General features: G+C 36.7%; 1 protein-coding gene across 17 annotated transcripts in view; it reads right to left on the bottom strand.

The window, feature by feature from the left end:
* Positions 1–2,759: 2,759 nt before the first annotated feature.
* arnt2 (aryl hydrocarbon receptor nuclear translocator 2) overlaps positions 2,760–26,643 on the bottom strand; it is a 180,227-nt gene continuing 156,343 nt past the window's right edge. For 2 of the 17 annotated variants that reach the window (XR_015494926.1, XR_015494930.1), the window contains 5 exons: positions 22,854–22,995; positions 22,510–22,678; positions 8,830–8,975; positions 5,352–6,510; positions 2,760–4,928 (listed from right to left, as the gene is read on the bottom strand). Coding sequence is in view for 9 of the 17 variants with exons in the window: in XM_087259975.1 (XP_087116101.1) it covers positions 8,423–8,667; positions 8,766–8,975; positions 22,510–22,678; positions 22,854–22,995 (766 nt within the window). In the remaining 8 variants the exon portion in view is untranslated. 17 annotated transcript variants of the gene reach the window in all.

Raw genomic sequence — 26,643 nt, 5'->3', positions numbered from 1 at the left:
GTAAACATTTCTTTGCTCTGTTAAACATCATTTGGGAAATATTTAAAGAAGAAGAAAAATTTAAAGAGGGGCTAATCATTCTGACTTCAACTGCACATTAGATAAGTCAGTACCAAAGCCAAAATTAGTACACCCAAATGAATTACGTTGTGAGAAATATAAAAAATAATAATAATAAAAAAAAACTGGAAAAATCTAATGAAACATCAAAAATATAAATTTTGTCATCTGTATTTGCACTTAAGTGTATTATCGTTCAATTCCATCATTGAACTCTTACACTAATGAATATAACTCTTCAATAAACCTGTTTTGTTTAAATGCTCCAAATAATGTTGGCTATATTCACTGAGAAATGGATAAAAATCTTCATTTTCAAAAGGAGGAGTTCTCATTCATGCGCAATCTTTAGATTAGTACCTAAAACAATTCAAAACTGTCCTGTTTAGGTGATAATTTACATTTACATTTACATTTAGTCATTTAGCAGACGCTTTTATCCAAAGCGACTTACAAATGAGGACAAGGAAGCAATTTACACAACTAAGAGCAACAATGAATAAGTACTAAAGGCAAGTTTCAGGTCTGTAAAGTCTAAGAAGGGAAGTGTTAGTAGTTTTTTTTTTTTTTTTTTGTACAATTAGTGTGATATTCAAAGAGGCAATTGCAGCTTAGGAAGTGAAGTGGAGACTAAATAGTTGAGTTTTTAGTCGTTTCTTGAAAATAGCGAGTGACTCTGCTGTTCTGATGCAGTTAGGGAGTTCATTCCACCAACTGGGCAGATTGAGCGTGAGCGTTCGCGAAAGTGATTTTTTCCCTCTTTGGGATGGAACCACGAGGCGACGTTCATTCACAGAACGCAAGTTTATAATTCATATCCTGAGCAGATGCAGTGGTGGTCATGGAGGAGTGGAGAGCACGACGGTGACAGACAAGACTGAACACCCGCTGGTGATCTACTCACACCTGCAGCTTCTCCAGCCTCCGATGCCTAGACTGCAGCGCTGCACAAGAAGTTTGGCCAGAGGAGAGATGGTCGAGCCTGGTTTCTCTCTAGGTTTTTCATCCTTCACTTTTGTCAATTGGTGAAGTTTGTTCCTCGCTGCTGTCACCACTGGCTTGTTGGGTTTGGGACTTGTGGAGCTGCGCATCAATGGAGTTTCTCTTCAGTGTTTGGACTTTCAGCAGTGACAATTAAACCACACTGAACTGAACTTCAACTCTGAAAACTGGACTGACACAGTTTCAATTTACGAGAACATCCATGTTAAGCTGCTTTGAGACGATCTAAATTGTAAAAGCGCTATAGAAATGAAGATAAATTGAATAATATTCACACTTTAGATACAAATGTTAACCTAAAGTGACAGCTTTTGTACCTTTTTTGTTGAGAGTGCAGATTGGCCCAATCATTTGACCAATCAGAGCAGGGCAGGTTCTCAGAAAGGCGGAGTTTAGAGAGACTTTGTCCATGAATAGGGTGTATGCTGAGCTAATGTTGTTCCCATACTGATAAACTTCTGGTGATCTGTTATTGTGAGTTTTTTTTTTTTCATTTTTTATGGTTCCTTTTACAGCATCGATGTTGTAAAGTCATTAAAATACAATCAGTTAAATAAACTTTGGTATTCATTTAGTTGCTCAAGCGTAAAACGAGACAAAATATTGTTTACTGGCATGCGCTCATCAGAATTGGCAGGGTAGCGCAAAAGCTTCATTGAATATACTGGGGTAAAATAAATGCTGATATTATAAAGACATGGCGGGGGGAAATGTAATTTAATGCAGTGCTTCTTGTACAATCTGAGACTCACTTTATATCGGATATCACTCAGCCAGTGGAGATCGCTGATTTTTAGAGAAAACAGACCAACGCACCGATTTTGCAATGGCGTTCAGTTCACCGGAAGCGCTTAACCCAGGTTACTGGCAAATTAAAAGCCATATTAGCATACTTCAGCATTTACCCCATTGTTTCAGATACTGAGGCAAAAGAGCTGAAGCTAAAATCACCATTATCAGCAAAATTAAAGTGTTGTATGAAAGTAAAACTACTATACGAGACTCAGATATAAAACTAAGAACATTAACAATCTGCCAACGTGAAGAACACAGCATAATCTGTTTGAATGAAATCCACATAGTCAATGAGAATTTATTGTCACGAGCACAACTCCTTGTCTTAAAGTTACACAAAAGTAACAGAAACACATTTACACGATTTTTATACACTCCTAAAGTCATTGTACAATGGACAGGCTAACTAAGTATGGAGAGTTAAATATGTACTCAACATTGCACACAATGATATTAAACCTACACAAGTGTGTGTGTGTGTGTGTGTATATATATATAGAGCTGTATGTGAAATAAAACATGGTCTGACAAACATTAAAAATCACATTATTTACATGAAAACATCCATTCCATTTCCAAAAAAAGCAGTCGATTTCGTGTCCAGGTCTTTCCATCAGTCCATTTCTGTGGCGGGATCTGTTAATCCGAAAAGGTAATGGTAAGAATCGCAACAGCCAGCAGAAAAAGGCTTGAGATTTCCGCTGCATCTTCTGATGTAGATTTTTTAACAAAGTGACATTGTTGCTAGTGTTTTTTTTTGTTTGTTTTGTTTTTTGCATCAATGTAAATCAAATACTGTTTTTGTCTTTACATCCGTCTACATTTATCATTGATTAAGCTAGGTTATAGACATCACTACATAGACTACATTTTACATGGTAAGCGTAAAAATATCTCAGCGATTGTTTTTTTTTGTTTTTTAGGTCAGCAAGATGCTGTTTGGCAATGATAAAAACGAGGTGCAACACTTGAAGAAAACAATCCTTCATATCATGAAAGATTCCGAAAATACTTCTGTACCATAAAAAGTCCAAAAGGAAATCTCTTCGTTATATGTTTATTTGTGTGTGTGAGAAAATTGATTTGGTGAATACTCGAATGGTAATTTGACGCAACAAAATATTGCATCGTGTTCACATTTCACCTAAATTAGGTGCTAAATCAGCCTGCTTTCAATGTAAATTAGCCTGATGAGTGGCAGCTTTATTATTTGCTCATAGAAATGGCCTAGAAATGCAAAATTATTTAAAAGACGATCGTTTTATATGTTTTTCTACTCAAAGCAATAGCAATAAAAGGGATAGTTCACCCAAAAATTAATGATTTACTCTCCTTGATGTGGTTTTAAACCTTAAAAAGAAGATACTTTGAATAATGCTGGTTGCTTGCAGTTATTGACTTCCATAGTATGAAAAAAAAAAAACAATAACTATGGAAGTGCCCTGATGATGTGATGGTCACCAGTTCATCAGAAATCTCTTCATTATATATATATATATTTGTGTGTGAAAAATTATTTGGTCGATCCTCAAATGGTAATTTGACGCAACAAAATATTGCATCGTGTTCACATTTCACCTAAATTAGATGCTAAATCAGCCTGCTTTCAATGTAAATTATTCTGATGAGTGGCAGTTTTAATATTTGCTCATAGAAATGGCCTATAAATACAAAGTCATTTAAAAGACGATCGTTTCATGTTTTTCTACTCAAAGCAATAGCAATAAAAGAGATAGTTCACCCAAAAATGAATGATTTACTCTCCTTGATGTGGTTTTAAACCTTAAAAAGAAGATACTTTGAAGAATGCTGGCTGCTTGCAGCTATTGACTTCCATAGTATGAAAAAAAAACAATAACTATGGAAGTCAATTGGTGCCAGCATTGAGCATTCCTCAAAATATCTTATATTTTGTGCTCCAGAGAAGAAACTCAAATAAGTTTTGGGTGAGTAAATGATGTCAGTTTTCATTTTGGGGTGAATAGGGTTGTCACTATACTAGAATTCGGTACCAATTGGTACTGTAATGTTAAAAACGTCCATTTCCCACTAACATATGAGCACGTTCTTAAACACAGCTGACTCGCCATTGTGTTCACATGCTCAACAGAAATGACTGTGTTTGGTCGTGAAGGTCATCAGTTCACCGAACTCATCACTGTTTACTGAATGTAAACACAGATAGAGGGACACTGGAGCATTTTAAAGCCGCGATTCAAAGCTCATAGACAAACCAGCTGATCGACGTGACTTTGAAAGGCTCAAGAGTCACTGCACCACAGCCAACCATTATCATTTCTGTTGAAGCACTTGAACACAATGGCAAATCAGCGCTGTGCTCAACAGAGCTCAAATATTAGCAGGAAATATAGAATTCCAATATGGTGACAACCCTAGGGGTGAACCCTCCCTTCACCATAACAAAAACGTCGACTCAGAAGAATGCTCATTGCTGGGATCCATTGAATTCCACAGTAGAAAACAAAATACAATGGAAGTCAATGAATCCCCCTACTTGTTGGTTTTAAAATTTTAAAAACATCCATTTCTCGTTAAGATTTGAGCGCTGTTGATTGTGTTCTTAAACAGCGCTGATTTACAATTGTGTTCATGTGCTCAACAGAAATGACTGTGATTGGCTGTGAAGGTCATCAGTTCACCAAAGTCACTGCTGTTTACAGAGTATAACCACAGATACAGGGACACTGGAGCGTTTTAAACCTGCGATTCATCAGCGGATTGCTCCTATGTCAGCTTATTGACAAACAAACTGATAGACATGCCTTTAAAACGCTCGCGTCACAGTCATTAAAATGTAAGTAAACGCACTGTAACTTGAAACTGTTAAGCTGACTTCATTTTTAGAATTATGCTAATTGTACCCACTTTTTAAAAGTCAACTATTCCCTTTTTACAGTGTCAGACTATTTCAGCACGTCTGTATTCAAATAATTACTGTAATTATCACAATATTTCATATTTGGTGCATCATTAAGTCTATAAAATCTAAACTTATGGCCTGTATTGAATTTAGAAGACACACCGGAGTCTGGAAAAGCAGATTTATTTTACTGTATGCCATTTTGCTAGATACAGAAAAGCTTGAAAACAAATATAATAAAGGTGTTATGGAAAATTGTGTACTTTTATTTAATAAAAAAAAGGGAGTAGAATTAGTGGAAATATAAAAATTCTGTCAACTTGACGTTTTTAAAATTCCAGTATCGATTGGTATCAAATTCCAATATGGTGACAACCCTAGGGGTGAACTTTCCTTTCACCTTAACAAAGAAAGTTGACTCAGAATGCTCATAGCTGGGATCCATTTACTTCCACGGTAGGAAAAAGTATACTATGGAAGTCAAAGGATCCCAGGACAAGTCGGTCCCGAAATTTCAAAAACGTCCATTTCCCCCTGACATTTGAGCGTTGTTGAACGCATTCTTAAACATTGCTGATTCGCTATTGTGTTCATGTGCTCAACAGAAATTTACTGTATGTCATTTTGCTAGATACAGAAAAGCTTAAAAACAAATATATGGAAGGAGTTATGGAAAATTGTTTACGTTAATTAAAAAAAAGTGAATACAATTAGCAAAATTATAAAAATTCTGTCAAATTGACGTTTTTAAAATTCCAGTATCGTGACAACCCTAGGAGTGAACCACCTCTTCAGTGTAACAAAAAAGGTTGACTTAGAAAAATGCTCATTGCTGGGATCCCCTGACTTCCACCGTAGAAAAAAAAATACTATGGAAGTCAAAGGATCCCAGAACAAATCGGTCATGAAATTTAAAAAAACTTTAATTTCCTGCTAACATTTGATTGCTTTCCTAAACAGCGCTGACTTGCTGTTGTGTTCACATGCTCAACAGAAATTACTGTGATTGACCGTAAAGGTCATCAGTTCACCGAACTCACCGCTGTTTACAGAGTATAACCACAGATACAGGGACACTGGAGCGTTTTAAAGATGTAATGACCAGCAGGTTTGTCTATAAGCTGATATACAAGCAATCCGTGGGTTTAAAACGCTCCAGTGTCCCTGTATTTGTGGTAGCACTCAGTAAGCAGCGGTAAGTTCGGTGAACTGATGACCTTCACGGCCAATCACAGTCATTTCTGTTGAGCACATGAACACAATAGCAAATCAGCGCTGTTTAAGTAAGTAAGTAAGTAAGTAAGTTTTTAATATAGTATCGATTGGCACCGAATTCCAGTATGGTGACAACCCTAGGAGTGAACCATCCCTTCACTGTAACAAAGAACGTTGACTTAAATTAAAATTGTTAGGCAATTTGCTGCACAGCTTTTTGAGTTGACCCAACTTGTAACCCAAGTCCTGCACTGGATTTAGGTAAGTCAACTTTTTTACAGTGTTTAGTCACTGCATGATGATGATTAAACATTGAAGAAGAGCATTAAGACTGGGAATATATATTGATTTGCTTTGTGTGTGTATGCAGAGATGTGTTTCAGCAGCGTCATGTGCGTCAGGTGTGAGATGAAGGTACTGCAGTCTGAACCCAAACAAACAAACAGATGCGTGTCCAGTTACTCAGAGAATGGTGGGAACATGCCGAGGTCAGCAAAGTCTTCAATGTTGTAGTTGGTTGTTCCCTGTGTTGGGTCACCCGGCATCGGCAGCATGTCCTGTGAACACAAACACAGAGAGACGATACATCAGACTGCCTCTTAGGGCCTACTCACACTATGCCATCCGTACCGTGCCCAGGCCCGTTTCCCGGATCGTTTGAGAAGTGTGAGTGCGCTGAATCGGGCTCAAGCATGGTTCACTTGGCCGGCCCTGGCCCGGTTGTAAGAAGTGTGCCTGAGCGCGGTTCACTTGGGCTTTGGCACGATACGCTTGTGTGTGAGTGCAAAACGCACCAAAGCCCGAAACTGAAAGCGATACGTGACTTTTAAGGGGTTGTTTCATATGGATTTATTAATCATTCTTACTGTTCAGTGAACGCAAACTGCCGTAGTTTATTAAAGACGAGAACTCCTCACAGCACGACAGCTGCGCGGCTTCAGCAGACCTGCTTATTCCTGCAGCACGAGAGCTTTATGATTGTTTTTGAGCGCCAAAAGTGGCGGAACTGTTCTGCGAAATATCTGACTGCATGTCCCTGCATCCGAAAGGACTGTTTGGCGAAATATTTGACTGCATGTCACTGCATAACAAACGACTGAAATGATATAACTAGAGAAATCTAGTGCCGAGGCCCGTTTGTGGTGTGAGCGCGGGCCGTCGGGGGAGACAGGAGGCGGGACAAACATGCTTAATGAGTCTGTTTACTTTCTCGTGTAAATGTGTGTAAACTTAGATTTTGAAATGTACAAATTTGAATTTTGTACATATGATTTATTTACAATACAGTTTTTAAAGTAATATATTCTATCTTTTAGTAGATATTTCAAAGACTTGCTTTATTTAAGTGGATCAAAATAAGTGGATCTACTTGGATTGTAAAGATGAAACAAAAGTTATTAAAGGTATTTTTCTTTATTTCATATATTTACTTTTTAGTTATGATACTCCCCAAATCATTCAGCAAAAATCTAAACAAACAGAGTTTCTACAGGTCATCGAGTCAAATTTAAGACTTTTGAAGAGCTTTTTAAGACCGTTCTGAACAAAATTTTAGACTTAAACAAGACTAAACGCTAAGGATTGTTTCTAATGGTCCAGTTAAACAAAAAAAATAAAAAATAAATAAATAAAAATAGAATTTGCAAGGAAGATAATTAAATCATATGTTTATAAATATGAGTAGGTGAACAGACTTAATAAATTAGAGTTAATAATTACACTTGGTAACACTTTATAATAACTACACACTATGAACCATTTGTTAAGCAGTAGCAAATAGTAAATTCTATATAAGCATTAGCAAATAGTAAATTCTATAGTAAGCAGTCTATAACTGCAGCTTCAAATGCTCTATTCTTGACTTAAAACTACATTTATAATGTGCCTAATTATTGTACTTTTATAATTTGTTAATGATTTTCATTGGAAAGTGAAGACCTGTTTAAAATGATTTAAGTCATACAACACAATATTTCAGTCAATTTAAGACTTTTTAAGGCCTAAATTTTGAAATGGAAGACATTTTAAGACTTTTTAAGACACTGTGTACAAAATTCCACGCAGAAATAGTTAAAAATGCCCACAGATTCAGTCTGACCCAACCAATAACTTATTTTAGTGCAAAACAAATGCACTGTCCACACTTTCATTTAATTAATAACGCAACATTAGCATGGGCTAACTTTAGTGCACAGTAAATGCAGGCAACACACTGATCATTGCTAGTACTACTAAGAATGTAACTAGCTGACTAGTCTGTATCACCCCTACTATTAAGAGAACTGTCACAAGAGAGATATGGCTGAACGACCAATACAGAGAGAGAGAGAGAGAGAGAGAGCGAGAGAGAGAGAGAGAGAGAGCAGGTTAATAGCACGGCGGCTCAAAAGTAGGTCAATCAAATGCTTTACTAACACCTGTGTTTTTGCAGTGATTGGGATGAAGAGATGCTGTTTAAAGTATGCATGATCAAACCCTATAGATTTTGTTAGATGTGTGTGTAGGTGTGTTTATTAGCATGTATGCATGTCTGTGCGTGAGTTTGTGCGAGTGCCTTTGTGTTTGACTGTGTTTCAGTTTGTGTCTGTGCACATGTCTGTTTGAGTGAGTGAGTGAGTGGAAGACCTTCGTCTGGGTGGACTTTGAAGCTGTGTGTGTGTTGCCATGAAACACCTCCGTCTGGCTGGACTGTGAAGCTGTGTGTGTGTGTTCACCTGGAAGACCTCTTTCTGGCTGGACTGTGAAGCTGTGAGTGTGTTCACCTGGAAGACCTCTTTCTGGCTGGACTGTGAAGCTGTGTGTGTGTGTTCACCAGGAAGACCTCTGTCTGGCTGGCCTGTGTGTGTGTGTGGATAAAGGTGTGTGAGTGTGTTTACCTGGAAGACCTCTGTCTGGCTGGCCTGTGTGTGTGGATGAGGGTCTCCAGCCTGCTGACTGTGATGTTGACTCTGCCACTGAGACCAGACCTCAGACGGACGACCCTGGAACTGACCACCGCTCTGACTGCTCTCACCAGACACATCTGCACACAAAACACACACAGTGAGAAAACCGCTCTGAACACACACACTTCTTTTTGCCAAGCACTAGTATATATATATATATATATATATATATATATTAGGGATGTAACGGTATCAGAATTTCACGGTACGGTAATACCTCGGTATGAATGTCACGGTACGGTATTTATTGAATCATTTACAGGAAAAAACAAAACTTATGAAAATACTCCAAAAAAGTGCCAAAAGTGTCAATGACATACAAATTAGTCATCTATCCGTAAGCTTTGAAACAGGAACTTCAATTTTAATAACAAAAAATTATTAAACCATGTAAAAAAATTAAGTTTCAATTTAGTAGTGTTGAAAACTCATCACATTCAACATTTAATCACTCACTCACTTAGATAGAGATGGGCTTTAAGGAAAATTATCATATAAATATAATCTGGTAAAAGCTGGTATCTCTGGGTATTTACAATGTCCCCTGCAACAGAAAAAAACCCTCTCATTTGGGACTGAGGTTTCTGGGACAGAGAGATATGACTTGGCCCAGGTTGACAGCAGTGGGTAACGTTGTGCATTGTCTTTCCCTCACTTGAGAGGACAAGCCATGAGTGAGACAGAGATCTCATGTCTGCATCAATCTGAACAGTGTGCTGTGTTTCTGCAGTCCCCATGACTGATTATTAGTCGTATTCCCCAACTTGCAGGCACGTGCACACATAGGGCTCAACCTGTGCAGAGCACATGCCCTTTTTAGTCTTGGATAGAAAATGCCCTTCCAAAATTATCAAAAGTGCCTCCGCGACGCGACATACCCTCCGTCCTGCCCTTCAGTAGGCGCGCGACAACACCGCTCTTGAGTATGCGCGCTTTACAGTACGCGCACGACAACACAGCTGATCAGAACGCGCGCGACAACACAGCTGATCAGAACGCGCCCAACAACACCGCTATTCAGTACGCGTGCGACGACAACACCCGCTTCAGGTTCGATCATTTCCAGCTCTTTTTGATCCCCGCTTCTAGCAGCACACTCCATTTCCGCATTACTGGATCTGTAGCGACAACAGACCGCAAGGGATGATGGCCAAGCCTGGGCTGATGGGAATTGTAGTTTCCGCTACCTCCCGTTCGCTTCATTCGCCTGAGCAAATTTTCTCAGAAGACCTATAGTTTTACCGAGTCATGCGACTACGGTAATATCGGAAAAAATTAATATTGCGGTATGACGGTATTTACAATACCGTTACATCCCTAATATATATATATATATATTTTGCCTTTCGACTCAGCTCCTTCTTTACCACAACAGACCGGTACATTGATCGCGTTACTGCTGCCGCTACACCAATCCGCCTGTCAATCTCACGTTCCATCCTTCCCTCACTTGTAAGTCATTAAAATATCATTATCATTAAAATAATTTTTAAAAACAATTATTTATTTAAAAATCTTCAAGCCACATTACTCTGCTACTTGTAATATACTGCTCATATGTATATGTATATATATATATATATATATATATATATATGTATATATATATATATATATATATATATATATATATATATATATATATATACACACACACACACACACACACACACACACACAATATATCTCAGAGTGAACAAAAATGATGACGGAATCCTCAATTTCCACTTCCAAACAAAACATGTTTAGACTTCGCACAGTATAACCCTCCACATTAACTCTAACAGCCTCCGTCCGAATGAAGCGCGTGTGTAAAACTCTTCAACCGTGAACTCCATCCCGCTCAATTTACACCTAGGAGAACAGAAAAGCATCCAGAATCACTCAAACACCCACATCTGGAGCGTCTGCACCCGCGGGAGGACACACTGCTGCTGGGCGCGGGTGTCAGAGAGCTCGGGCGCTCCTCATATCCTCCATGATGAGGCAGTGATTCGAGGTCAAACTTCTCATTTCCACACCGCCAGAGAGACGCTCTGCTGCGGCTTCATTCTGCTCCGTCTTTCCCCGGAGGTTCGGCCGACGCGCCTCGTAAATCTCTCCATCAATTTTATTTTATTTTGCGTGTGTTATTCTTCGCTTGCGTTTGTCTCCTCTGGCCATCTTTCTGCGTCCTCATCATTAGTCTGTGCTTCATGTTTTCCCTCAGTGAATTCGTGAAGAAATGCCATTGCACCATTGCATGTGATTCCAAACTGATCATGGCATGATCAATGTTAATGTTCAAAAACAAAACAAAACAAAACAACAAAGAGGCAATCTTCTGATGTTTGTTTGAATGTTGTGTAATTGATGTGAAGACAAATGCTGCTCTTGAAAGCAAGTTCAATTTCACCTATACAGACTGTGATTCAAGTACACATGAAATCAAAACTAACCCTATTGATTGTGTTAGCTCACATTGCTAAATTTGTGGTGAACAATTCATCTGTGCATGTCATAAAAAAAAAGTTTGCCCTTGCGATCTTTAAATCAAATCTGAGAATGCACTTCCTGTTTAGTGCTGCGTTCCAATTTGCATACTATCCATCCTAAATAATATTTAAAAAAATATCACAAGTATGTCACAAATTGTAGTATGTTGTAAAAAATAAGGTCAAGAATCTTGGAGTGACTCTGGAGTCAGATCTGAGTTTCAATAGTCATGTTAAAGCAGTCAGTAAATCAGCATACTATCATGTCAGAAACATTGAAAGAATCAGATGCTTTGTTTCCAGTGAAGACTTAGAGAAACTTGTTCATGCTTTTATCAGCAGCAGAGGGGATTACTGTAACGGCCTCCTCACTGGCCTTCCCAAAAAGACAGTCAGACAGTTACAGCTCATCCAAAACACTGCGGCCAAGATTCTGACCAGAAGCAGGAAATCAGAGCACATCACACCTGTCCTCAGGTCTTTACACTGGCTCCCGGTTACATTCAGAATAGACTTTAAAGTATTATTACTGGTCTATAAATCACTAAATGGCCTAGGACCTCAATACATTACAGATATGCTCACTGAATACAAACCTAACAGATCACTCAGATCTTTAGGATCTTATAAACTAGAAGTTCCAAGGGTTCAGTCAAAGCAGAGTGAATCAGCTTTCAGCCACTATGCCCCTCGCTGCTGGAATCAGCTTCTAGAAATGATCAGATGTGCTCCAACATTAGGAACATTCAAATCGAGACTGAAAACACATCTGCTTAGCTGTGCCTTTACTGAATGAGCACTGTGCTGCATCCGATCTTTTTCATTGTCTTATAACATATTTTAAACACATTTTTATCTGTTTTATCTATTTTTTATTCTTATTTTTATAATTTTTATTATTTGTTTTTATTTTTTATACCCGTCTCTTTTATTCTTGTTTATGTAAAGCAGTTTGAATTGCCACTGTGTATGAAATGTGCTATATAAATAAACTTGCCTTGCCTTGCAAAGGGTATGTCTAAGGTTCCCGGATGGTTTGTTATTTCCGGTAAAAAGTTTTAAGTGTAGAACGGTCTGTTCTCTAACTGCTGAAATTGCCCACAATACATTGTGCGTTGGATGTGAATTCAATTAGAACTAAGAATGCAGGCGAAAAGTGCAATTATATATATATATATATCATGTAGACATGGTCAAGACGATCTGCTGCAGTTCAAACCAAGCATCAGAATGAGGAAGAAACGTGATTTAAGTGACTTTGAACGTGGCGTGGTTGTTGGTGCGAGACGGGCTGGTCTGAGTATTTCAGAAACTGCTGATCTACTGGGATATTCATGCACAACCATCTCTAGGGTTTACAGAGAATGGTCTGAAAAAGAGAAAATATCCAGTGAGCGGCAGTTCTGTGGGTGCAAAGGTTTTGTTGATGCCAGAGGTCAGAGGAGAATGGCCAGACTGGTTCCAGCTGATAGAAAGGCAACAGTAACTCAAATAAGCATTCATTACAACCGAGGTCTGCAGAAGAGCATCTCTGAACGCACAACACATCCAACCTTGAGGCAGATTGTCTACAGTAGCAGAAGACCACACCGGGTGACACTCCTGTCAGCTGAGAACTGGAAACTGAGGCTACAATTCACACAGGCTCACCAAAACTGGACAATAGAAGATTGGAAAAACGTTGCCTGGTATGATGAGTCTCGATTTCAAGTCAGAATTTGGCATCAACAACATGAAAGCATTGATCCATCCTGCCTTGTATCAATAGTTCAGGCTGGTGGTGGTGGAGTAATGATGTGGGGGATATTATCTTGGAACACTTTGGACCCATTAGTACCAATTGAGCATTGTGTCAATGCCACAGCCTACCTGAGTATTGTTGCTGACAATGTCCAATCCTTTATAATCCCGGTGTACCCATCTTCTGATGGCTACTTCCAGCAGAATAACACACCATGTCATTAAGCGTGAGTCATCTCAGACTGGTTTCTTGAACATGAGAATGAGTTCACTGTACTCAAGTGGCCTCCACAGTCACCAGACCTCAATCCAATAGAGCATCTTTGGGATGTGGAACTGAAGATTCACATCACGAATGTGCAGCCAACAAATCTGCATTAACTGCGTGATGCCATCATGTCAATATGGAGCAAAATCTCTGAGGAATATTTCCAGTACCTTGTTGAATCTACGTCATGAAGGATTAAGGCAGGTCCAAACCAGTACAAGTAAGGCATACCTAATAAAGTGGCCGGTGAGTTTATGTGTGTATATACATACATACATACGTACATACATACATACATAAATAAATACATACATACATACATACATACATACTATATATATATATGATACTATGTAATACTATAAACAAAACATTACACAATGACTGATTTAAAAGCTACTCATCTACAAAACTCTTTCAAATTCTTTAGTTACAACTGTGACAAAGAATAAAGCACACAATGCCACAAACTAAATACCCAAACACATGTGCTCAGTTTACTAGCACAAAAAAGGGAGATTAAATGGATTAATTCCAAGGCTGCAGTCTTTTCTTCCTCCTGTTCGGTCCGAGTGAGATAAAGATAAATGCTCTTTTTTTCTTTTTCTTTAATGACAGTGTATTAAAAAAGAATTATCTGGACGACGCTTCATTCTGGCTGAAGCCTGGAGGGCCTGAAAGCCATTCGGCGGCCGGTACACTCCAAATCCAAGTGGCTTTTTAATGTCACCTATTTAACATGAATGACTTATTAAATGGCCACACTAATCACATTGAGAGAGAGAGAGATTCCCTCCAGGGACACAACAATGAGAGAAATGTCATTCGGAGTCTCGGTACAAGCTGTAAATTCAATTCACTTCATAGAGCTTTCAATGCGCTTGAGAAACCAGAGGCCGCTTTTTAGATGAGAGAGAGGGAAAAAACCTTACAAAACCATGGAATTGAGGTGCAAAAAACATAATAAATAATTTGTCATACCCTGTGGAAATCCTGTTCACATTATTTTGAGAATAATGAAGTAATAGGACGTTAAAAAAATCTCTTTAACCTTTGACTTCAATATGTCTAAGTAAATAAATGAGCATTGAACCGGACTGTATTAAATGGTCACATTTTTGCGCTTGAATGTATGCAAATTTGTGAATATTTAAATGAAGCATTGGCTTATTTGAATATTTCAACATTTATGGCATTTAGTCTAATGTACGGAAGAAACAATTAAAGAAGAAGAGGAGAAATAAGATCTACAAAGCCATGAAACCAAGACAAAAAATTACATTTATACCATGTGAAATCCTGTTTTGGTTGTTCACTGTATAATTTTTTATATAAAGTAATATAATAAAACAAACAAACAAACAAACAAACATAAATAAATAATCATAAAAATAAATAATCATAAAAATAAATAAAGATAAAAAATAAATCTACAAAAACTTGAAATGGAAACAAAATAAATAAATAAATAAAATGCATTTGCTGTGGAAATCCTGTTTTGGCTATTCACTGTATTTTTTATGTTTTTAGTAATATGAAAAAATAAGATATTCCCCAAAATCCTCTATTTAAAAAAATTTGACTGCAATATGTCAAAAAATAAACAAATAAATATGACTGCATTACATCAAACGATTACATTTTTTTGTGCTAGAAATGTATGCAAATTTGAGATTATTTTAATTAGTTAATTTGCATATTTTAAACATTTTGGTTTTTTGTAGTGTTTTTTGTTCAGTCTGATGTAACACTATAAGTTTTACTTTTGCTTGATTAATTTGTAGATTTGGATTATAATGCAGATTTTTAAAAGCTGTTTTTCTCAAAATATTGCTTTAGAGAAAAGAGAAAAAAGTTTACATGCGGTAATTAAGTAATAAGATATTCCCAAAAATCTACTCTTTAAAAACCTTTGACTGCAAAATGTGAAATGCAAAATGTTGACTCAAAAAAAAAAAATTAAATAAATAATATATATATATATATATATATATATATATATATAGGACTATATATTCAAATCAGAATTGTTAGCCACCCCCCCCCCCCCCCCCCGATTAATTACACTCTGTTTATTTTTCCCCCAATTTCTGTTTAACTGAGAAAATATTTTTTCAACACATTTCTAATCAAAATAGTTTTCATAAATCTTTTTTAATAACTGATTTATTTTATCTTTGCCATGATGACAGTAAATAATATTTGACTAGATATTTTTCAAGACACTTCTATACAGCTTACAGTGACATTTAAAGACTTCACTAGGTTAATTAGGTTAACAAGGCAGGTTAGGATAATTAAGCAAGTTATTGTATAATGATGGTTTGTTCTGTAGACTATTAAAAAAATAATAAGCTTAAAGGGGCTAATAATTGTGTCCTTAAAATGGTGTTAAAAAAATTAAAACTGCATTATTCTAGCCAAAATAAAACAAATAAGACTTTCTCTAGAAGAAAAAAGGGATCCGATGTTTGTGCTAAAAATGTATGCAAATTTACTAATATGTTAATGAAGCAATAGCTTATTTGGATATTTAAAATATTTTGGCTTGTAGTGTTTTTTGTTCAGTATGATGTAATGCAGATTTTTAAAGGCTGTTTTTTAACCTGCATCGAGACAAAAACAAATAAATAATAAGCAGAGAAAAAAATAAATCTATAAAACCCTTAGAGATTTAGAGGTCTGCAAATGGACTGCAACAAACAATCACATTTTTGTGCTAGAACTATATGCAGATTTGTTGATATTTAAATGAAGAAATGGCTTGTTTGCATATTTAAAATTTAAACAAGTACAATTCCAAATACAATTCCAAGTATGGGGCCCTAATATTCAAACTCTCTCTTTAATATATTATAATATTCAAAGGCATTTTCTTTCTCTATATACATTTATTTTTTTCTGTAGATAAATTTTTTTGTAAACAAACTGCTTGTGAATTTTTTTTAAGTGGAACCTTTATTTTTTTTTTATATAAAATTAAAAACTATAAATTCAAAATAAAAAAAACAAGCTCACAAACTAAGTACATTTATTAACCAAATGTGATTTTAATATTTGCTTGTGCAGTAGAGAAGGAACTTTCCATTATTAATGGGAGCCCCTGGTTTTTATATGAAGTAATAACATTCAACTTTTCATGGTTATAGACAGATTTTACAACATATGATAGAAGATTTATAAAAGAGCTAAATGATTAATATAGGCTTCCCTCGCACTGGTTTGGCCCCCTGATTACCCAGGGCCCTAAGCATCAGCTTACCTCACTTATTGGTTAAGTCTGCCTTTTCTAATGGACCATTATGCTGAAGTAATTTCCCTTTATTCACCTGCAGTGTCTTGTTTTAATCAGATGTTGCGCAGTAACTCTAAACTCTTCAATTTCTTTCCTCCGCTACAGGAATGTGCAAAGTTGCTCAAGTGCGTGTTTTTGGCCTTTGTGTCACACTGGTCAAATTCCTCACTTTACAGTGTCAGGATACAGAAAGCAGATCCGTCGTTCGTGAGCTGCACATGACAGATTCATTAAAGACACCACAGGCTGTTTAAAGTGCTGCACGTTATGGAGGAAAAGCAGGAGTTTGACTGATGGAGAGATCCACCTGGCCTTCATTATAGGACATGCAAATGATCAAAGACTTCCCATCATGCCATTCATGCTTATTTTTGCTAATATTAATTAATAATAATCTATTATGGAATGGAATACATATTTTAATAATTATTAATTACATATTGTACAATCAATTTTCATAATAATATTTATTTATTTACTATTATTAACAACAGGTATAAAGGAAAACTTATTTTTATCTACAATTTACAAACACATAATGGTCCATTATTAATATTATTATTATTATTATTAATTAAATGTATTAATTTAAATAATATACATATTAATGAAAACTTATTTTAATCCACAATATACAAAGATTATTAGTATTATTATTAATAACAACAATAAAATAATATTATTATAATTTTTATTGCTGTTTTTGTTGTTTTTAACAGATATTATGGAAAAGATTTGCTTATTTAAATATACGAACACTGCCTTTTATTATTATTAACATGTATTATTATATTAATATACATATTTATAAAAAAGTTGTTTGCTTATTTTAAAACAAACATTATTATATATTTTTATTATTATTATTATCAACAGGTATTAAGGAAAAGTTGTTTAATAATCTACAATATACAAACAACATTATTATTATTGTTATTATTATTATTATTAGTATTATTATTAATAACGTATTAATAATGTAGTATGTATTTAAAATACATATAAACAAAAACGTATTTAAATACACAATATACAAACATTATTATTTTCATTATTAATAACAAAATTAAAAATATTATTATTATTATTATTATTATTATTATTATATTTTACTATTGATTTTGTTATTATTAACAAATATTAAGGTAAAGTTGTTTCCCTTTTTTAATATACAAACAATATATTTATTATTGTTATTTATAATAATATACATATTAATAAAAAGCTGTTTGCTTATTTAATGCACAATAAATGAACATTATTGTTATTATTAACAGATCTTAATGAAAAGTTGTTATTTATTTGTTCTTATTAATAATAATAGGTATTAAGAAAAAAGTATAGGCATTAAAGAAAATATATGAACAACATTTTCATTATTATTAACAATAATAAAAACATTACAAGAAGAAGACGAAGAAGAAGAAGAAGAAAAAGAAGAAAAAGAAGAAGAAGAATTATTATTATTATTATTAACAACAACAGGTATTAATACATTTTTTTTGCTTATTTTAATATACAAACACAAGATTATTATTATCATTAACAATGATAAAAACAACCATAATATTATTGTTGCTATTGTTATTATCATTATCATTATTATTATAGTTGTTGTTTTTATTCTTCTTATTAACACATTAAGAAAAAGTTGTTTGCTTATTTGACACAATGTACATTTTAAAAGTGCTATATAAACAAACATGAATTGAATTATTTTAATATACAATTAATAAATAATAATAATAATAATAATAATAGTAACAATTTAAGTTTGTTTTCGTGCATTTACACGGGGCTTTGGCGTCAACGCTTGAGCGAGGTCTATCTGTAGTTGGGGCTGAGGCGATCCTCATAGCAGTGTTAGCCAATGAAATTAGTTCGCAATCAGCTACTGTCTGAGCTGGGTTATTTGCATAAAGTGATCTGATTGCTGACGCTTCCGTTGGTGTTTGAGAAGTTGAGAAATTCCCAACTTCTGCAGTGAGCAGATGGATCCACAATACAGTTCGGCAATGTCAATGTGACGTCAAGGTCACCAATTCAAAGTGAAGGGGAATTTTTGGCGCTGACGCCCTGTGTAACTGGGGCGTTATGGTTAAGGTTAGGGCTAGGGTTAGAAGTAATACAAGAAACACATGCACACAGTATTGCATGTAAGAATATTATTATTTCTTTTCTTTTTGTACTAAACATTACACAAATAAAAGAGTTTATACTGATAAGAACAAACAATTGTTGTTGATATTGCTGCAATTTAGATGAACAGACAGACAGACATACATAAATGTATTGCCATGATTTCTTTAAATATCAACAAATATAAATAAATAATCATTATTAAAAGTAATTATCAGTCCTAAACTGAGATATTCACTATTAACTCTGCTTTATGTCTAAACACTGCTGGAGTTTTTTATAATTCGTATAATTTTGAGTGTCACACAGTCTCCTGATGTGACTGCGCTAAATTATGTTAAGCTAATACCCTAATTTAAATGTAATTTCCCAAACTTATTGAATAAAAAACGCGCATTGTGTAACGCTGTCATGATTAATGATGTCTGTTGTGTTGAAAAGTCATTTAAAAGAGCTTACACCAAGAACGCAAACATCTAATTGTCTGTTGTCCAACAATTAAACCACAGAAATCTGTTTCTCATATGGCCCATAATGGAGATTAAGAAGCCAAACCAGAACAAAACACAAGGAAAACCATTTGTCTCGCTACGGACGCCATACAATCCTCACTCCGTCTGCTGCTAATGAAACGTCTTTTTGAGACAAGACAAACGTCTGCTTCACTCATTGTACATTACTGTCAGCTTTACAGGGAAATCTATAAATCGCTCTACATGTAAAAGGCGTTTTAATGCAGACATCTGTGAAGACTCATGGGAAGATCTGCAGTAAAGTCACCTCCACATGAAGCTCGGTTAATCTTAGCCTGACGTCAGACTTAACCACATTTCAAGGATCTTCTGTCAATCAGATCATTCATGCGATTCGGGGTGTAAAAACAGCTGCGGGTCTCAAGGGTTGGCATGATACCAGCATTTCTGAAGCTCAAACAAGTTACTAAAATGCTCAATAGAAAATCAAGTAACATAAACTTAGCATTAATATCTTATTCAGACCTTATTTAATCTACTTAATCAATGAGTAAAATGCATGGAGCCACTCTCAGATTGACATTTGTCTAGAAATGAATGCCATAGAGCCAGGGACGGAGCAAGCTGAACTGCCGCTCTAGGCAGAGGACGATCACACCGCCCTCAACCCCAATGTGAAAATGAAAGTGACCGGTTATGAAAATCAAGTAAGATGTCGTGGACCTCTATTCTGCCGCCCCATGCGCAGATATAACAGAGGACGTGCGGGTGCTGAGGGAGGTGTCGCGGACGCCGCTCTCTGTATTCTGCCGCCCTATGCGCAAATATAACTGAGTGAGGACGTGTGGGTGCCGCGGACCTTTATTCTGCCGCCCTATGTGCAAATATAACTGAGGACACGCGGGTGCTAATGGAGGTGTCGCTGACGCCGCCCTCTCTATTCTGTCGCCCATGCGCGAATATAACTGAGGAAGCGGGGGTGAGGGAGGTGTCACGGACATAACTGAGGACGTGGGTGGTAAGGGAGGTGTCTCGGACGCCGCCCTCTCTATACTGCCGTCCTAGGCGGCGGCCTAGGTCGTCTCTATGGACTCGCCGGCCCTGCATATAGCCTTGAAATTTGGTACACTGGAAGACAGGTCTGTTAAGAACTAGAATCTACAACCATATTGAAATATCTGTAACATTTATAGAGTTAGAGGTCTGCAAACCTTGAAAAGGTGTATATTTGGCATTAATCAGAGAAAAATAATAGTCACATTTAGAACCCTATATTGCTTGAAATTAACAGTTTTTGCCACAAAAAAAAATGAAGGTGCCAAAAACACCAGGATTTCTTAAGTAAAAAGTTACTAAAGATGTTAAATAGAGAGTCAAGAAACATAAACTAGCCATTCAGATATTATTCAGACCCTACTCTGGTCTTAATCAATGCGTACAATGCATATGGAGCTGCACTCAGATTGACATATCACTAGAACTGAATACAATGGAGCCCTAAAATTTGGTACACTGGAAGAAAAGTCTGTTAAGAACTAGAATCTACAACCATACTGAAATATCTGTAACATTTCTAGAGTTAGAGGTCTGCAAACCTTGAAAAGGTGTATATTTGGCATTAATCAGAGAAAAATAATAGTCACATTTAGATCCCTATATTGCTTGAAATTAACAGTTTTTGCCACAATAAAATTAAGGTGCCAAAAACACCAGCATTTCTGAAGCAAAAAATTACTAAAGATGCTAAATAGAGAGTCAAGAAACATAAACTAGCTATTCAGATCTTATTCAGACCCTACTCGGGTCTTAAACAATGCGTAAAATGCACACAGAGCTGCACTCAGATTGACATATCGCAACAACTGAATACAATGGAGCCCTGAAATTTGGTACACTGGAAGAAATGTCTGTTAAGAACCAGAATCTACAACCATATTGAAATATCTGTAACATTTATAGAGTTAGAGGTCTGCAAACCGTGAAAAAGTGTATATTTGGCATTAATCAGAGAAAAATAATAGTCACATTTAGATCCCTATATTGCTTGAAATTAACAGTTTTTGCCACAAAAAAAAAAATGAAGGTGCCAAAAACACCAGGATTTCTGAAGTAAAAAGTTACTAAAGATGTTAAATAGAGAGTCAAGAAACATAAACTAGCCATTCAGATATTATTCAGACCCTACTCTGGTCCTAATCAATGCGTAAAATGCATATGGAGCTGCACTCAGATTGACATATCACTAGAACTGAATACAATGGAGCCCTAAAATTTGGTACACTGGAAGAAAAGTCTGTTAAGAAACAGAATCTACAACCATATTGAAATATCTATAACATTTATAGAGTTAGAGGTCTGCAAACCGTGAAAAAGTGTATATTTGGCATTAATCAGAGAAAAATAATAGTCACATTTAGTTCCCTATTTTGCTTGAAATTAACCATTTTTGCCACTAAAAAATTAAGGTGCCAAAAACACCAGCATTTCTGACGCTCAAAGAAGTTACTAAAGATGCTAAATAGAGAGTCAAGAAACATAAACTAGCTGTTCAGATCTTATTCAGACCCTACTCGGGTCCTAATCAATGCGTAAAATGCACACAGAGCTGCACTCAGATTGACATATCCCAACAACTGAATACAATGGAGCCCTGAAATTTGGTACACTGGAAGAAAAGTCTGTTAAGAACCAGAATCTACAACCATATTGAAATATCTGTAACATTTCCAGAGTTAAAGCTCTGCAAACATTGAAAATGTACATTTTTTTTTACATTAATTGGAGTATGTTTCTTGCAGCTGTTTTGATGAAAGTAAAACGTGACAAGTTTCAATATTATTAATCTTCCAGACATTCATTTTTTAATAAAAAGTACTAGCTTCATGTACAGTGATTATTTGCATTTTAAACAACAAAATGTTTACAACTTGAACATTGAGATCCCAATATCTCTTGAAATCAGAAATAGTAAGTATTAAAATTATTAAAAACTAAATAAATAGTAAGTATTAAAAACTAAAATGCTACAAAAACATTTAAGAACCATCATTAAAAAGGAAAATTAGATTTCATTTCGCATTTAGATTTCTATTTCTCTCAAAAACAATAATAAAATTAGGATTTCAATGAGTCTAATGTTCCTGGAAGTAACTTCTTGGATAATGCATGGTTATCAATGAGCAATGTAGTCATGTATTATAATGAATGAGCAGATTTTCTTACCGAAAGCAGTGTTGCGATTGGCGAGGTTGGAGTAGGCGTTTCCGGAGGGCGAGGAGGTGGCGGGGCTAGACAGAGGGCTGTAGGATGACGGGTCTGCCTGATAGCTGTGACTGGAGCCGATGCCAAATGGAGACGATTGAGCCTTATTAGACTGAGCGGGAATCTGCTGCTGAAGGAACGACAAGAGACATGAAGAGATATAACACATAGATCTAACAGAGACCATATTAGACCTATTAGGCTAAACTCCAGATCCACAGCTTCAGTCTATATGTGTATGTATATATATATATAATTAAATTGAAGCTAATGGAGAAGAGGGATGTAGGAGGAATCGCTCTCACCTGGCCGGAAAATGGAGGTCTGTTCCCGCTCCAGGACACCTGTCCCGTATTGATCTGCCTGGAAATCTGACTGAGGTTCTGTCCAGCTGAACCTGCTGTGGACTGGATGTCATTCACACCCGGGACGTGGATCACAGAAGAGCTGAAACACATTAAGAGAGCAAATTCAAGGCTTTTACACACCACACACACATTTCTGACACAATCAAATGTTAAACGATTAGAAAAAAAATTATGGGAAACGTTTTCTGACTCGCTCCTCCAAAACACCCCAAAATGGCTCAATAATATTTGGTTCTGATGACTTTGCGGGCCATAGGAGATGTTCACCTACACTTCCATGTTTATCAAACTACTCTTTTTCCAGGCTTGCTGTGTGCATTGGTGCATTATCATACTGATACAAGTCACCACCTTCAGGATACAATGTTTGGGTGTACATGGTCCACCAGAATTAGGGGTGTCAAAATTAATCGTTTCTTCGATGCACCGCGATGCAGACGCGGACAATTCGGTATCGGTGCAGTAATAATCATAACCGGTTATTACTGACGTCATTTACCTCATATGCGCTCTGTCGCGAGGGAGACAATCGCGAGTATTTACAACGCTCTAACTACTTAATACCCATGAACTGTGCACAATTTCACTGTGTGTGTTTGAGAATGAAAGTAGCCTACTCCATTTCTCTCTCTCTCTCTCTCTTTCTCTCTCTCCTCTCGCTCGCTCGCTCGCTCTCGCTCTGTCTCTCTCTCTTTCTCACACACACACAGTGGCCTATTTGACCTGCTGGCGTGGCTTTTCTTCTCCTCTCGGCTGTTTTACAGCGTTACTTTTGGATACAGAAACGAGCGCGTGTCTGCAGAGTTTTCTCCACCGTGTCTATCATACATTAGCTGTGAGATCGCCGCTGCCGCCTGCTGCTTATCATTCATCTGAAGAGCGCAGCGCGCAAGAGCCAATCGCAACCGTTTTTGTTGAGGGTGTAACCAATCAAAGGGGTTAAAGAGAACTAGACAAGGATCAGAAATTGAGCTGGATATTTATATTTTATTTGTTTATATTATTTGCTAAATGCTAGTTTTTTTTTAAAGTTACAGTTTATATATCTGACTGTTTGTATTAAATGACACAATTGTATTACAAATAATAGCCTATATAAATATAAATATATTCATACATTTTAATACAAGAGCTGCTGCTGTGAAGAAAATATAAAAGCATCGTCAATGCACCGTGATGCACCGAAATATCGAATTGAACCGAATCGACGGCATGATAATCGTAACCGAACCAGACCGTGAGACTAGTGTAGCTTCACAGCTCTAACCAGAATAGTTTGGTAGTCTTTGGCAGTGACGTACTCATCTAACACAAGTATTGGACCTAGGGAATGCCATGATATTGCAGCCCAAACCATCGCTTTACTCTGGGCATGCAAGTCTGGGTGGTGAGCTTCTTTGGGGCTTCTCCACACGGTAACTCTCCCGGATGTAGGAAAGACAGTGAAGGTTGACTCATCAAAGAACAACACATTACATTGTCCACAGCCCAAGATTTCCACTGCTTGCACCACTGAAACTGACGTTTGCTATAGGCACGAGTGACCAAAGGTTTGGCCATAACAACCCGGCCATGTGTATTGACCCTGAGGACCTCCCGACTAACAGTTTTGGTGGAAACAGGGAAGTTGAGGAGCACATTTAATTCTGCAGTTAGGTGGGCAGCTGTGGTTTTATGTTTTTTGGATACAATGCATTTCACACAGCTTCCTCTTTTTCCACAGTTGCTCCTTTTGGATGTGATTTGACCTTCTAGGTGGCTTTCTGACATTACGCTGGATACCATGTCTCTTGATACATCACAAAGACTTGCTTGGTCACATATGCGCCAGCAAGATGCGCACCAACAACTTGTCCTCTTTTAAACTCTGAAATGTCCCCTATAATGTGGCATTTCCCTACGGAACAGACCTCTAGTACACCCAAACAGATTTCTTGTGGCGCGGGAATAAATTTCAGAATAAAACGCGACATCGGTCGGTACCAGGGCTTAACATTAACTTTTTTGACCACCAGCCACTGTGGCTAGTAGTTTTCCAACATTACTAGCCACTCGCCATTTTCACTAGCCACAATTTTATTGTTGAGAAAATATATTTTATACACATAAATATGACTTTGACATGCTAAAATTATTTCATTTAGAGTTTGCGTTATCTCAACATGTCTCCTCGTTCATTTAACTTTTTGTGTGTCATGTATGAGCTTGCTCAATAATCATGAGCAAATGGGTCAGGGTTTCATATATTACAATTAGTTTTCATAATTTTCAGAGCCCAAAATGGAAGGATTTACCCAATTTATCTCTGACCACACCATAAATAAACAGTTAATAATTTCTTAGCCACAAATTTTAAATGTGTGAAAACATGCAAAATATAGCTAAATACTGTACTTTTTATTTAACAAAACATATGCACAGTCGTGTATTCTGGCTAAAGGTCAGATCACCAGTTAACTACACATAAATGGGGAGTTATTCTCCCATTAAAGCATTGTTATTGTAAAAAAATAATAATTTAAACCATATTAATGCAAAAGAAAGCAGGTAAAAACATACTGTGTGATAATGAAAGGATGATCACACACGCATGGTTAATGATAGACCCATAAATTAGCTTTTCAAAGAATGGTTAAACCGAAAGCAACTGGCGCTGCTTACAATAAGTCAACTCTGGAACTCTTGAAAGCAGCAGGACTGTAGCCTGTAGGTGCACGTTCCTCCGTTTTTGTTTAGTCTATTTGAAAGAGAATCGATCGCATCAGTTGTGTTTCTAGACACAGTTGCTTCACAAAAGGAAACGGGAGCGCGCACGCCTTATAAACAGTCGCGCGCATCACCTCAGCTGTTAGCGCGAGTGATTATCCTCTCATTCAGTTCACCTGCTTTGCTCAAGCGAAGTTGCGAACGCAATTATTTTTGTCAGTCGTGTTGCTTCTCGATCGCCTGTGCATGCATATTGGACCATCCTTATTGTCGAACCCTGCTTTTAAGAATTATTATCTGGGAAAATTATTTTCAACCAGCCAAAGTGGGTAGTGGGAGTGTCTGTCTTACCCCCCACCGCCGAAATCTACCCGCATTTGGCGGGTGTTAATGTAAAGCCCTGGTAGGTACCCCTGGTGTGATTTGACCAGGAGCGGGCGGTCTAACACAATAGCACTCCTGAGAGATAGCTAGAGAGAGAGAGAGCATGCATGCATCTGCTGTTGTGCTGTGTGTCACTTGTTATAGGTTGTCTGGACTCTGTAGCATCCAGCAAGGGTTTTTTTAGGAGACATATTTAATCGCTATACATTTGACTTTCTTCCTTGGTCCAATATGTACCTGCTGTGTGTATAGAAATAATGCTGATATGATATATGGAACACAATCGGTAGTTGGCAAATATATTGAGTAGATATGTTTGTAAATTTGACTTTGAAAGAGTTAGGGCCTCACCAACCACAAACCTCACCAAACGTCAGTTTAAGGTAGCACTCATGTCTCAACAAAAAGAGGCAAACAAAACTGACATTTAGCCTGCAATCCTTGCACAACCTACGCATTTATCTGTTATCTCTCTCTCTTTTGGTAGTGCCTAATTTAAATGTGAGATTTTGGAAACCAGATCTAAATTTAGCGAGAACGGTCGGGTTGTGTAGAAAACGGGGAGGGTCGGGCAGCGGGTGAACAAAGGATGAATATACAGTGGGAGCGGTCGGGTGTGGAATAAAACCTGACGGGA

The sequence above is a fragment of the Danio rerio genome, chromosome 7, assembly GCF_052040795.2.
Source record: "Danio rerio strain M-AB ecotype USA chromosome 7, GRCz13ab, whole genome shotgun sequence".
In the NCBI taxonomy this organism is placed as follows: Eukaryota; Metazoa; Chordata; class Actinopteri; order Cypriniformes; family Danionidae; genus Danio; species Danio rerio.
Note: the sequence above shows the minus strand (reverse complement) of the source record. Positions and strands in the feature narration are given on the sequence as shown.